General features: G+C 41.5%; 1 protein-coding gene across 2 annotated transcripts in view; it reads right to left on the bottom strand.

Moving 5' to 3' along the window:
- The window catches only part of TRAPPC11 (trafficking protein particle complex subunit 11), a 57,923-nt gene extending 44,467 nt beyond the window's left edge, over positions 1–13,456 (bottom strand). The window contains exons 1-14 of one of the 2 annotated variants that reach the window (XM_060278734.1): positions 13,277–13,456; positions 12,438–12,666; positions 10,709–10,878; positions 9,156–9,226; positions 8,286–8,400; positions 7,275–7,374; positions 6,333–6,406; positions 5,855–5,951; positions 4,728–4,861; positions 3,747–3,894; positions 2,303–2,396; positions 768–847; positions 613–691; positions 475–529 (exon numbers count right to left, since the gene is read on the bottom strand). In XM_060278734.1, coding sequence (XP_060134717.1) covers positions 475–529; positions 613–691; positions 768–847; positions 2,303–2,396; positions 3,747–3,894; positions 4,728–4,861; positions 5,855–5,951; positions 6,333–6,406; positions 7,275–7,374; positions 8,286–8,400; positions 9,156–9,226; positions 10,709–10,878; positions 12,438–12,641 — 1,421 coding nt within the window. In that variant the 5' untranslated portion in view covers positions 12,642–12,666; positions 13,277–13,456. The remainder of the gene's footprint in view (positions 1–474; positions 530–612; positions 692–767; positions 848–2,302; positions 2,397–3,746; positions 3,895–4,727; positions 4,862–5,854; positions 5,952–6,332; positions 6,407–7,274; positions 7,375–8,285; positions 8,401–9,155; positions 9,227–10,708; positions 10,879–12,437; positions 12,667–13,276) is intronic. The other variant, XM_060278735.1, reaches the window with a different exon arrangement.
- Positions 13,457–13,569: the final 113 nt, after the last annotated feature.

Raw genomic sequence — 13,569 nt, 5'->3', positions numbered from 1 at the left:
CAGAATTTATTAGCTATTACATTTGTACATATTGAATTATAGCCACAGGGTTGCATCCAGCCAAACAGTTTACTAGCAGAAGGACTTTTGACTGTGCAATGGAATTTCCCCTTCTCTCCTCTCCCCACATGCCCCTTAAATCTGAAGAGGGTTTGAGAAACACCCAAAATATATGGTATTTAAGAGGCACACAGAGGAGAGAGAGAGAGAAACTTCTGCTGCACAGCCAAAAGTCCTTGTGCTAGTGGAACTGTCTAGTTGCACACCACCTGTAATATCTGAACTCACTGAAGCTATGCCAGGATAACCTGTCCTGTTACAATTTATGATAGATTCCTGGTCAATAACTTTCAAACTAACCTGTTCACAACCCTCTTCTATACAAGTTTTCCAATTTTCACTTAAATTACTAAACAAAAATTAAAAAATAAATACCTAAAATCATGCAGTGGCATTTATAAAAATCATACTTACTTCAAAGCTTTGGTGTAATCTTTAGTATCGTAATACTCTTCACCCATCTGAACCACTGAAAAGAACATTATGTTATTTACAGTATTAAAAACTGTAAAATGTGTTTTATTAAACATTAGTTAGAAATATTATACTTACTCAAGTGACTTTTCATTCTTGGACATTTGTACTTCTTGAATTGGGCAACTGCATTACTCAGCAAGGTGATTATTAGCTCCTAATAAAAAAATATTGTTAAAGTTATATTTGCCCTTACAATGACAAACTACAAATACTATTGAAATGTGACTTACAGAGTGAAGAACCTTTCTCTCTTTCAGTTGCAGCGCCAAAATTCCCACTTTCTCCTTTTCGGGATCATTGAGATCAAAGCCTGCATATGACAATGAAAAATCCATCTTAATGAACTATTGTACATTCTTTTGTTACAAGCCTGGTTCCAGTTCAAGAATGTTCAGATTCTAAACACTGCTCTGTATCTTAGGAGAAGGAATGTTTTAGAACTCAGGTGTATTCTTTGTTCTTTTAAGTAGACTGTTTTAAAAGATAGGCTGAAATAATTAAACATACTAAAAACTAAAGCACCTTTAAGTGCTATGGTCTAAGTCAGCCTACTGGGAAAATTACTGCTCTTAGCAACAAAGCCAAAACCTCACAATCTGTGGTTTCTTGGCAACAGCCCATAAAAGGAATGATTCCAGAAAGGCAACACTTACTGTATTTAATTTTTGCTATTATGGAGGCTACTAATAATGACACAATCCTTATATCACACAATGAGAGGGTTTGCATTTATCTGGTAAACTCATTCTAAGCCTCTTTGAATGGAATGTTTAAAACCACAGGCTTAGTTCTCTGTTCTCCCGTTCCAAATCTCTGTATGGGCTCTAACAAACAGAAGTTGCTTCTCCAAGCATAGGCTGCCTCATTCATTTCAACAGAGGTAGTAGATCTCCATGTGAACAGAAATATACAAGCCAATCTATTTCCTCTAGTCTTGTGCCACTTTAAAGATTAACCAATTTGTTACGGTACAAGCAGTGGCGGAGCTTCATGCTCCGCCACTGGGGGCGAGGCTGGCGCCCGTTCTGGGGGCGGGGCGCACCTCCCAGAGGGGCGGGGCATGCGTTCCGGGGGCATGGCGCACCTCCCAGAGGGGTGTGACACACGTTCTGGGTCCATGGCACGTGTTTTGGGGGTGGGGCGGGTGCCTGCGATGGCACCCCTTGGAGCCCGCCGCTTGTGGCGGCCCGCCCCTACCGTCCCTATCTTCCTATGCCCCTGGGTACAAGTTTCCACAGAACACGTTACTACTCTGTGGAACCATTCCTGAACTGATATGCCTCTTGATGAACTTCAGCATGTCTGTCATGTATTGCAGTATATAGGATATGTCTTAGGCTGTACTTGATTCACTTGAGACATAGTTTAAGTCTGTTGGGCTTTATCACTGCTCTGGATGAGCTGCAAATACACACCTGGGCACTGAAGGATAAGATCAGTAGCAGCAGGGAAGCTGACAGAGGAGCTCAGCTAGCACTACCAATCTTCTCATAGTGCAGAGGTAGAAAACCTGTGACCCTCCAGATGTGGTTAGACTACGATTTCCAGTAGCAATAGCCAGAATGGTGAATGAACCAACATCACCAGGGGAATAACAGGTTCCTTGCTCCTGTCATAGAAGATTCCCCAATATGCTTGGTAGGATATACTGTATAAGGCTCTCAGGAACACAATTTGAAATATACAAACATTAGGATAAATGTCTGTTAATTAAGATTGTTTTTTGTTTATGTTCTGTAGGCAAGAAACTGAATAAGATATTTACTTAGTATTCCCTGCCTCCATGGTCTTTGTCCGTAGAAGTCAAGCATTCCAGTTTGAGTTTCCAGTGGATCTGGATTGGGATATATTACGGAAGACTGCAAATTAAGCAAAGAGAACCTTAAATATATTGTTAAAGGTTATGACACAGTGTGATAATAAATTACACAACCGAATGCTGGGGGGGGGGGGGGAGAGACTTCCAAAATGTATGTGCTTATAGAAGAAGCAAAACCACACCCAAATCTGTATTGGCACAGAGGATGGAAACTGAAAAATGCTTGATGGTACATAAAGGCACTACACTGAACCTATGCATACCTGCTTAAGACTCTTGAATTCAATGAAATTCATGCACATATATTTGCACACAGGACTGTGCGTGCATGCACACTTAATTACAGCTTCTGTAGAGCTAATTATTAGAGGAGTAAAAATGTTTATGTTTTGCATGATCTAACTAATAGAGGGAGACCTGAACACCCCCCGAGTTCTGGATTATGTTTGAATACAACAGCACTGCTATTTAAAGTTTTTTTTGTTTTTTCCACATACTTTTAAATGAACACTTCTATGGGCATTCTGTCATATTAATGTAGCATGACCTATAATTAGTCTGTGCCCAAATAAAGTTGCCTAGAAACCTAGAATTGAATAAGAGTGCAGAAATTCACTAGGATTTTTAAAGATGTACATTATCTAGACCAGGCATGTCCAAAGTCCGTTTCGGGGGCCTAACCCAGCCCGCCGGTTGGTTTAATCTGGCCCCTGTGGCAGTTTATTTTAGACTATACAACACATGCATTTGCCATACACAAACCAGGTTTTTTTAATCTCTCTGTGTGTATATGTATATAAGTAAACATATAAATCTCTTGACCAAAAGAATTACGGGCTTATAAAAGTATGCTTACAGCAGAGATTACAGGATCTGAGATACCTCAGTCGGTAGAGCATAAAACTCGGGCAAAAAATTCTTGAATTACAGGGGGTTGGACTAGATGATCCTAGTGATCCAATTCTACAAGTTTATTACTCTGAGTGTGGACTCATTAATTTAAAAATACCAACTTGCTAACCCAAAAATCTTATTATTCAAGTTACCTTTACCTGAAATTGAAACTGAGAAATCAAAGTAAGTTCTGTTTTCAGCCTTACTTTTGGTTAATTTTTATAACCTATGTGCCGCAGGTATGGTTTTATAGCAGCCCATGTGGATTCTTTGTTGCACTAGAATCACACGCAAGAATGAACAGGAATCAGCTTTTTGCACACCATTGTATCTGATCAGTGCATGGTAACACCAATCACACAAATGAGTCAGCACAGCTATCTAGAACTCAGTATTTAAAAACGCCTAAAAGCTATAGTCGCTTCTTGCAGAAAACCTTGTAAGAATACGGTCTCACAAAGGAGCTTAAACAAATGCAAGGCAGCCTATGACTCACCTCATGATTACAGAGACTATTGGCCAATTGCTTCCGTTCTTGTGCATAGTATGCTGCCTGCTGGTAATAGAAACCAGGATTCTGAGTTTGAATAGCTGTCAGTCCTAGTTTAATAGCTTCATCAAACAAATCTCCAAAAGCTTGGAATCTGTTTAAAACAAACAAACAAACAAAAAATCACACGCACATCTGAAGAACTGGACACTTCAGATTTTCCAGAAGGATTAAGCAGAACACAGAGTAGCAACAGGCAACTCATGGGCCACACAAAATCCTAACCTCTTTCTAGGACCCCAAGAATCTTAATTTAAGGAAAGATTCCAAAACTTTCCTATATAGCCATGAGAAATAGAAAGTCTGAAAACTCAGGGCACCCTTTGCCTCAAACCAAAATAATTTTAAAATAAAGAAAACAACCAAATATATCACTACATGTCTCAACTCTCATGATTTCTATATTTGTTTCAAACTTCCTAATGATCCCACTGGGCCAAAAAATAAAATCAGAATTATGCATGTGATTAACATCTGCAATGCATACTATCTACTACATGTACACTAGGTGCATGCAGATGGTTACTTGTTAACAGAATATGCAAGCTGGCAGACATTCTCTGGCTCACTATATATTAGCTTACTATATATTTATTTCTAGTGTAGCCCTGAGCATGTTCCCCATTTCTTCTCTAAAACATGTCTGGAACAGAAAACACTGAAATCTAGATAATGAGCACAAAAGAATTTGAGGCTTGCACCAGTCACTTTGGTTCACATCCCAGTAGCTTTAGGCAAGTCATTTAAGCCTCATTTGTATAATGGGTATAACGGCAACCTTCCTCATAGAGCTACAGCTATAACTGATGTGGAATGTCATAAGGTTTATGTAATAACTTGCAAACCAAAAGCAACACCGTAGTTGCAGCTTGAATAAGCTCATCTATTCACTAATCACAGTAGTAAAATTACTAAGTAAAAACATACTGTTTGGACATCCAGGCAGCATGCTCAAAAGCCAATTCAGCACTCCCAATTTTTTTCTTGCACAAATCTATGTGTTTTCTGAACTGTGCAATTGCATCCAGCGGTGTATTATGTTGAAAACAAAGGCGACAAATCTGAAAAGATTTGAAATTATAACATTTTGATTAAAATATTTTACATTGGTTTACTAGATTGACAACTACAACAGAGTACAGTTGTTGTAGGTGAACAGTAACAGTACAACACATGTTAGTTTTATATTAACTATGTTCCTCTCTGCCCTTTCAGACTATTTCATTTTTCCCCAAAGACAGACAAAATGAAAAGGCTAGTAACTGTGTAATAGAAGCACAAATTCCAATTATTCACATGAAGTAACCTCAAATCATCACAAAGATGCCAAGGACAGCAATGGGCAACAGGCTGCCCCTCAGAAAGAATTTGATGAGGAGAAACCTATCTGCATTTATAGGAGAATGCTGTTCTCACAGGTGCTTTTCCATGTTAACATGAAAACTTGGGATGAAAAATCTCTACCAGAACTTTTCAATTACTTGAATCTGAAAGAAGAATAAGTAGAATGGGGGGATGGAACTTAAAGTTAAAAGTAGAAAGATGTTCTAATCCATATACTTCATGTGATTCAGTATCAAAGCATTCAATACAATAAAATCAAATTAATAAACTCAAGATTTCACCATTTTTAGCATTTATAGCCTCCATGATAACACAAAACCATGGGCAATAATTTAAGAAAGGATTATGATTTCTGGTCTTGTTACTTATTCATCATTGCACAAACTGTACCCTCTGCAATTTCAGTGCCATCCTTCATGACCCAACGTACCCACACTCTGTCCATTTACAGGATATAACTTTCTATGACTATGTTGAGGACCAATTACATTATGTCTCTATACTTTATATAAAGAGCATGAAGAAAGGTCATTAAGGTCTGTAGGAACATAGCTTTACCTTACTCATTCTGCCTATACTGCCTCCTCACTCAAGCTGCATCCATTCAGGATATTCAACTAAGAAGTGTTCCTTGTCCTTAAATCACTCAGAACAGGAACTTCTGCTACAAAATGTCCTAAGAAGGGCCAAGTTAAATAAATAGTCATTACCTTGTAGTTTATAAATCCTGCCATAGTCTTGATTTCCAATATGTTTGTTTCATGTGCTCTCAGTTCATGTACAAGATTATATGCAGTTCTGTAATTTCTAAGTAAGAAATTTTAAAGTTAGAAGTTGTTCACTTGTTGTAGAATAAATAAATTAGTGAGCCCCAAATGTATTGCTTTTCTTTTCTTTGGACCACAACAGTGAGGCCCAGAGTCCTTTTGGAATTAAAGGGGTTTACTGTTGCTTCTCCTCTTAAGTAAAGTTACTTGAGAGGAAATATATTAACTATACTTCATAAAATGCTGCAGTGCATATTTACTCATGGAGAATGGCAATAAATCATTTTAAGAATGGCAGTAGAAAGGTGCTCTCCACTCCTTTGTCTCCCACCCCACCCACAAATGGAAGATATGCCTCTCTTTCTAGACTGGGGGAGGTGGGAGGGTCCCATGGTTCCAGCCTCTGCCTACAAGTACTTACTTTAGAGCATTCTGTGTGTCTTGCTTCAATTCACTGAAGAATCCTATTTTGAACTGGTGTCTAACAAACAGAAGCTGCAACACAACCAACGTACAATATTTTTAAAAGGTGGTATTAGTTTTAAAGCCATCAACATGAGGCTTTAGGCAATACTAATGCAGATTAATACCAAACTCTAAGAATACCAAATCAATTTAGTCCACCATAAATTAAGGATACTGATTTGGCTTCCTTTTAAATGTGTAACACCTAGTGTTATTAATGCTGGTTTTAACATATAACTTGCTTTATTCTTGCTAATGCTAAAGTTGCATTTTGATTTGTTTTGTATTCTGGTATGATTTTAGAAATGGTCTGTATTCTTATAGAATATATGGTGGTAACATGTATATGCCACTGCATGCTTTCAGTAGAAGAGTAAGAAATAAATTAATATTTCTCTCTCTCTCTCTCTCTCTCTCTCTCTCACACACACACACACACACACACACACACACCACCTCCTGCTTTTCCACGCCTACAGAGTGAAAGACAGGTTCCCAAAGTGGCAGATTGTAATGGCAATATTGTCCAAATGTCTAACAGGAATGATAATAGCACAAAGCAATACAACAGTGACTTGGCAAGTACAAGTCTATTCTAAAATAAACTTATTTATAAATAAGTTTATAAATAAAATATAAATAAATAAAATATTCTTAAAACTACCAAGAATAACAGGATTTGCAGCAATGGTGCTTCGAAATCAAGCATCCCTAAACTGCGGCCCTCCAGATGTTTTGGCCTACAACTCCCATGATCCCTAGCTAACAGGAACAGTGGTCGGGGAAGATGAGAATTGTAGTCCAAAACATCTGGAGGGCCGAAGTTTGGGGGTGCCTGTTCTAAATTCTTCAGCACTGGTAGCCCAACTACATAGTTTAATAAAGTTGCTAGTTATACCTGATGTGTTGTTTTGTTCAGGTATTCTTTATGAGATTTCACCCTGCGGATTTCTGTATAGTAGTATGTCTGTGCGTGTTCATAGAAGGCATTCTCTAACCTATGAAATAAAAGGTCAACTGCTTAAAAATGAAGTATCACTAACTAGCTGCCTGGCTTCAAACAGGTTCACCCTCATTTCTCTCCCATAAATCTTAAAAGCTTATGCAGGTATTCCCAAACTTCGGCCCTCCAGATGTTTTGGACTACAATTCCCACCATCCCTGACCATTGGTCCTGTTAGCTAGGGATCATGGGAGTTGTAGGCCAAAACATCTGGAGGGCCGCAGTTTGGGGATGCCTGGCTTATGTATATCAGCAGCATGGAACAGGAGCACACAGCTCTTCCAGAAATAAAATGGTGGTGGATTCATTATGTTTCAACAGAAATATGTAACATGTAGGTAATAGGTATATTCAAGAGTTCCATACAAATGTCGATGTAAATACACTTGGTGGAGATTTAACACACACGAAAGAAAATGTGTTAAATTGTGGAGAGATTTTAAAAATGCTTATTTTCTTAAAACTAGCCATATGCACAACCTGACCTTATAATTGCTCAGAAGCAGTGGAGGCTGCTCTATTAGGGCAACTGGGCACGACCTCACCAAACTCAGTCTGCCCTCAGCCAACCTAACTTGCCTGTCTTTTCAACTGCAACCAGTCCACAGGGTAGCATTGCTTGTCAGTTTCTTCCTCCTTAGTCTCAGTGTTGCCCTTGCAGAACTCAGCAGGGAGGATGGGGACAGAACTAAAATGCCTTTGCTCTGCATTTCATTGCCTCTGGCTCCATCTACTGTTGGCTTCCCTGCCTTCTTCCCCACCAGTCTCAATAGGTACCGGTACCAGTCACCACTGCTCAGAAGCAAGTTCCACTGAGTGCCATGTGACTCTCAAGCAAGCACTAGGATTTTGGCCATGGTAAAAAAATAACTAAAGAAAAGCCGGCCTCTCACATAATTTACTTACCTTATAATATAACCTACAAGGTGATCAGTATGTGGCAAAACGAACAGTGACTTTCCAGAGAGGTCACAAGCATTGCATAAAGCCGCTGCCCTTTCAGAAGCAATAACATCTTCTCCTAAAACAAAATTTTAAAAATGCTGAACCATCTACTTTCTAAAAATCTGTCAAAGGGCGACAGATTGTCACATTCACGGTACACTATTAACCATAGTTTACATGACATGCAATTGAGTTCATTCTGCACTACAACATATAAGATGAATGGTTCCCCTTTGAAGCAAGTGTGAAGTTAATTTTTTTCTGAGCTGGAAGAAAAGACAAAGACCGTGAGACTTACAGGAACAACACTGTTGTTGCAGCTGATTACAATATATCTGAACCCGTGGTGCACTAGATTCCTAAAATAATGTCAATCTGCACCATAAGGACAGTGTGAAAGGCTTTTAACACAAATAAAAAGGAACCTAGAAAACCTGATTACCAGAGAGAAAAGTGGGATATGACTATACACCCCATAAAAGGCTTTTCAAACCAGTCTCAGCTCTGTCATCTGTCTCCAGCCAAGGGTTAAGACAGATATACTGTATGCTTTTAAGTTGTTTTTATTTTATTGTGTGTTTTGACATTGTTGTAAACCGCTGTGATATATTTCTATGATACAGTGGTATATGATAATGTTCATAAACAAATAAATAACTGCTACTGAAAAACATTCAACCTATGGTACAGAAATACCAAGTCTCCCCTCCCCCACTTTCTTTATGGCACACATTTCTGCCATCTATTGAAAAACAGGTGCATTTCACAACTTCAGATTACTGTGTTCATTTATTTCAAATCTGATCAATTTAGCTTTCAATTGTACTTCACCTGGAGGTAACGGTGTTTTCTTCTGAATCAAAACAACAGCAACTTTTGTGTTTCTTCCCTGCAAACTCTGCCTGTAAGAACAATACGTAACATCAAACTGAGGATGGTAAGCATGCAAGCCTTTAGACCATACATACTGCAAAATACATTTAGTAATAAATGTTGCCTGTCTCAAGAGACAATGGGGTGTGCCTCTGGGGGTGAAGTCACACCAAACATTTAGTACAACCTTAACTAAAAGGAGGCTTTCTGTTTTTGTTTTAAAGAAGCAATGGAGCTCAGCAGCAGGCTTTCTCTCTTTCCACTTATGTTAGATTTCCCAAAGGTGTAAACTAAGTAAACAAAGATGGTATGTGTGCTTTTTTTTAAAAAAAAAGTAGCATTTCAAACATGGGGATGAATTCAACATAGTGTAACAGCAATCATTCTGTCAGCACAAGCATTTCAGTATGCCAGTCAGAATGATGCCCCCTTTCATCTCACCAAATGGGCAGGGGGAAGAGAAAGAGAAAACCCTGTTGTCCTTGCAGAGGTCCCTGCACTGGCTTCCACTAGTTCCCAAACTTTTTCAGTTTCAGAGCACTTTTCAGGAGAGAAATTCGTCATGGAGTACTACTGTTGCCTTTATGCCAAAGGCATGTATTTATTTATTTGCTAAGCACTTGGAGATGCTTCGGGGAGACCAAGTGCTCCATGGAGCACAGTTTGGGAACCACTGCACAAGTGGAACTCATTAAGTTAAATCCAGTCTACGGTTACACTTCTGTTGCAAAAGCACCCTCACATATGTAAGTTACAGTGCAATTCTACACTCAGAAGTAAGCCCCAATGACTTCAGAATTGCATCCTGCTTATCCAAGGGCGTACCCACCATGCGGCAAGTTAGGGCAGCTGCCCTACTCTAGAAGCAGGGCTGGTGGGCAGAGGCGGAGCACAGCCCGGCGGAGCGCGAGTTCGCCATTCCCGCCGCACCGCGCCGCACCCTCCCTCCAGCTCCCCGGCGCGCCCTCAGGCAAGGCCAAGCGCGGCGGGGAACCAGGGAGCGCGGCGCGGTGGGCGGGAACGCCGAACTCGCGCTCCGCTGGGCTGGGCTCCGCCTCCGCCCACCAGCCCTGCTGCTAGGGAGGGGCACAGCCCGGCGGAGCGCGAGTTCGCCGTTTCCGCCCGCCGCGCTGCGCCCTCCCTCCAGCTCCCCGTCGCGCCCTCTGGCAAGGCCAAGCGCGGCGGGGAACCAGAGAGCGCGGCGCGGCGGGCGGGAACGCTGAACTCGCGCTCCGCTGGGCTGGGCTCCGCCTCCGCCCACCAGCCCTGCTTCTAGGGAGGGGCACAGCCCGGCGGAGCGCGAGTTCGCTGTTCCCGCCCACTTTGTGGCCCCTCCCCTTCCGTGCCTTGGCCCCTCCCCTTGCCCCCCCTAGTTTTGATCCTGGGTACGCCCATGTGCTTATCTGTCTTGAAAGTGGAAGAAATGAGCTTATGAATGATGACCTTTCCCCAAATATGTTTGCATTAAGCCATTACTAAGCTAATGCCTAAGAAATCTTAAGAAATTATACCTGACAATTTCAACTCTAGTAGCACATTCTGACTGTTTTTCTTTCCACTGTGGCTCATCCCAGTCCAGTTCATAAAACACCACAACAAGTGCAGGCACCAAGTTCAAATGTTTGTTCATCCAGCCAGTCTTCAAGATTCCTTTTGGAATGTACCATTCATATGTTGTTCTCTGCAAGCATTGACAAACAAGGTGAGCTGCTCTCTCTGTTCTTACACAAGTTTGGGTGACTGATATATTTACGCCAGGACTTAAACATTCTGCTTTATCCCATGTCCTTCTCAGTCACAGCTACCGGAAGTACAATAAGGGATCAAACCTTTCTCTTCTCTACGCTAATCACCAACTTTACTGCCTAGAGCAGAATACACTTGGGGGAAAGTTTCATTATACTTAGGACTTTCTACGTAAACATGCTTCATTGTAAGAAAGTAAGAATCACAATCTACTCTAGCATCTTGTTCGCACAATGGCCAACCAGATGCCTATGGGAAGCCTTGCAAACAGGACATGAAGACAACTGTGTTCTACCCACCTGCACCTCCCAGCACCTGATATTAAAAGATTCCGACTTTGGTGGTAGAGAATAGCCATTATGGCCAGAAGCCGATAGTCCTATCCTCCATGAATTTGCCTAATAAAGTTGGTGCCCATCACATCTTGGGAGAGTTTATTCCTATGCATTTGAGCAAAGCACTTTCTTTTGTCCATTCTGAATCTTCCAAGGTCCTGGATTCTAGTATCATAAAGGAGGGAGATTCTCCCAATCCACATTCTCTGCACCCTGCATAATCTTATACACCTCTATCATTCCCATCCCCCCCCCCTAAATTAGGAAGGCACAAATGTTGTAACCTTTCCTCACAGGGGAATTGCTCAAACCTCTTGATCATTTTGGTAGCACTTTTCCAAATTGTTTTGCAACTCTACAATTTCCTTCTTGAGGTGAGGGGACCAGAACTGTAGATAGTGTTCCAAGTGTGGCCTCAACAAAGATTTTACAATGGTATTATAATATTAGTTTTTTTAATTTCCAATCTGTTTCCTAATGATTCCTAACGTGATATTCCCGTTTTTACAGCTACTGCACAATGAAACAACATATTCATAGAGCTATCCACTAAAACCCCAAGACTTTGCTCCAGGTCAGTCAGATCAGACCCAACTAGCATATATAAGAAATCAGGACTTCCCCTCCCTCAATGTACATCACTTTATACTCACTTACAGTGAATTGCTTTCGCCATTTTATTGCCCATTCACCCACCCTGGAAAGAATGTTTTGGAGCACCTCACAATTTTTTGTTTGTTTCACCATTCAGCCCTTACTCAGACTATGAATAGACAAGTTAAAAATAGAAGTCTCAATATGGATTCTTATGTGACTCCACTTTCTAAAGCCCTCCATTGTGAGAACTGTCAATTTATTCCTAAAATAGTTTCAAGTAAGAGTTGCAAACCAACAGCATGCTTTGGTTTGTGTCAGATACAGAATAAGGCTTCTAGCCTATATGATAACTCAGTTTTTAGATTTAAGCTACAATTATATGCTTCCTTTTGAAAGTACCCCTTTAGCTATGCTGATTCCAGCATTCAATTAACCTTCAAGTGGAAAACTAATTATTCAAAGAATTACAGGAATAACTGCAAATAGCAAGTAATTCATATTAAATATATTTTACAATCAAGACATAATCCTTTACTTCCAAACATAAAACGAAAAGCAATACCTTTGTCCTACATTTAGGATATTCATGATCCCCAGGGAGTACTTTGAAAGAAATTGGTACTCTGTCTGCTCTCCTGTTTGCACAAAAGGCGTCCCAAACTGCCCGATGAACAGCATTATACACTACATCCAAACCCGTGAGTGTAACGAAGGCCATAGGACGGCAGCATAGTTCCACAGGAAAGTCCCATTGCGAAGGGCTCATCGTTATGGTTGGTTCGCAGGGAAATCTGAAACAGTAACTATACATTGTCAACGAACTGGTCTGTTACTCAGATACATTTATCATTATTCTGGGACACCGATAGTCTAAGAGAAAGAAACACCTGTGCTAAAATAAAATAAAAATACCTCTGACTAAATTCTTCCCAAATATTAGCTGATACGACATGCAAGAGTAAATGAAATCTTAGGATTTAAAGAGGCACAGCTTCCACCACCTAGATAGCAGTATATGGAATCACAGAATTGTAGAGTTGGAAGAAACTTCCAAAGGTCATCCAGTCCAACCCCAGAAATCTCAACACGCGGTTTCCCATCCAATCTGAAACCATACCGGACCCTGCTTAGCTTTGCAAACCGATTACTCCGCAGCCTGAAATGAATTTGTGGCTTAGCCATGAATGACCAAGCGGCTTCCTAGCAGGTTTCGCCCAACTTTCCCCGAGCTTCTCGGCGGTGTCCCTGTTCGCCCGAGGCCACTGGCCGGCGCTTTCCTTCCCTCCGCGGCCCCTCCTGGAGCCAGTCATGGCGCTCCCTACAGCTGACAGCGCCTGACCCTCCCGCGTCCCCTTTCCCTCGCAGCCCACCACGCCCTGCCCGGCCCCGCCCCACCCGCACCTGCGCTGCACGGTGAGGAAGAAGCAGCTCCCCGTCAGCGCCACAGGCGGCCCCGCTCAACTTCCACCGGCGGCGCAGTCCATGAGAAAGGCCCGACCGAACCACGGAGGAAATAAGTGGAAAGGGTCCACAAGCAGCAGCAGCAGCAGCAGCAGCAGCAGCAGCAGCAGCAGCAGCAGCAGCAGCAGCAGCAGCAGCAGCAGCAGCAGCAGCAGCAGCAGCAGCAGCAGCAGCAGCAGCAGCAGCAGCAGCAGCAGCAGCAGCAGCAGCAGCAGCAGCAGCAGCAGCAGCAG

The sequence above is a fragment of the Zootoca vivipara genome, chromosome 9 (genome assembly GCF_963506605.1).
Source record: "Zootoca vivipara chromosome 9, rZooViv1.1, whole genome shotgun sequence".
NCBI classification, from domain to species: Eukaryota; Metazoa; Chordata; class Lepidosauria; order Squamata; family Lacertidae; genus Zootoca; species Zootoca vivipara.
This window is presented reverse-complemented; position numbering and strand designations above follow the sequence as displayed.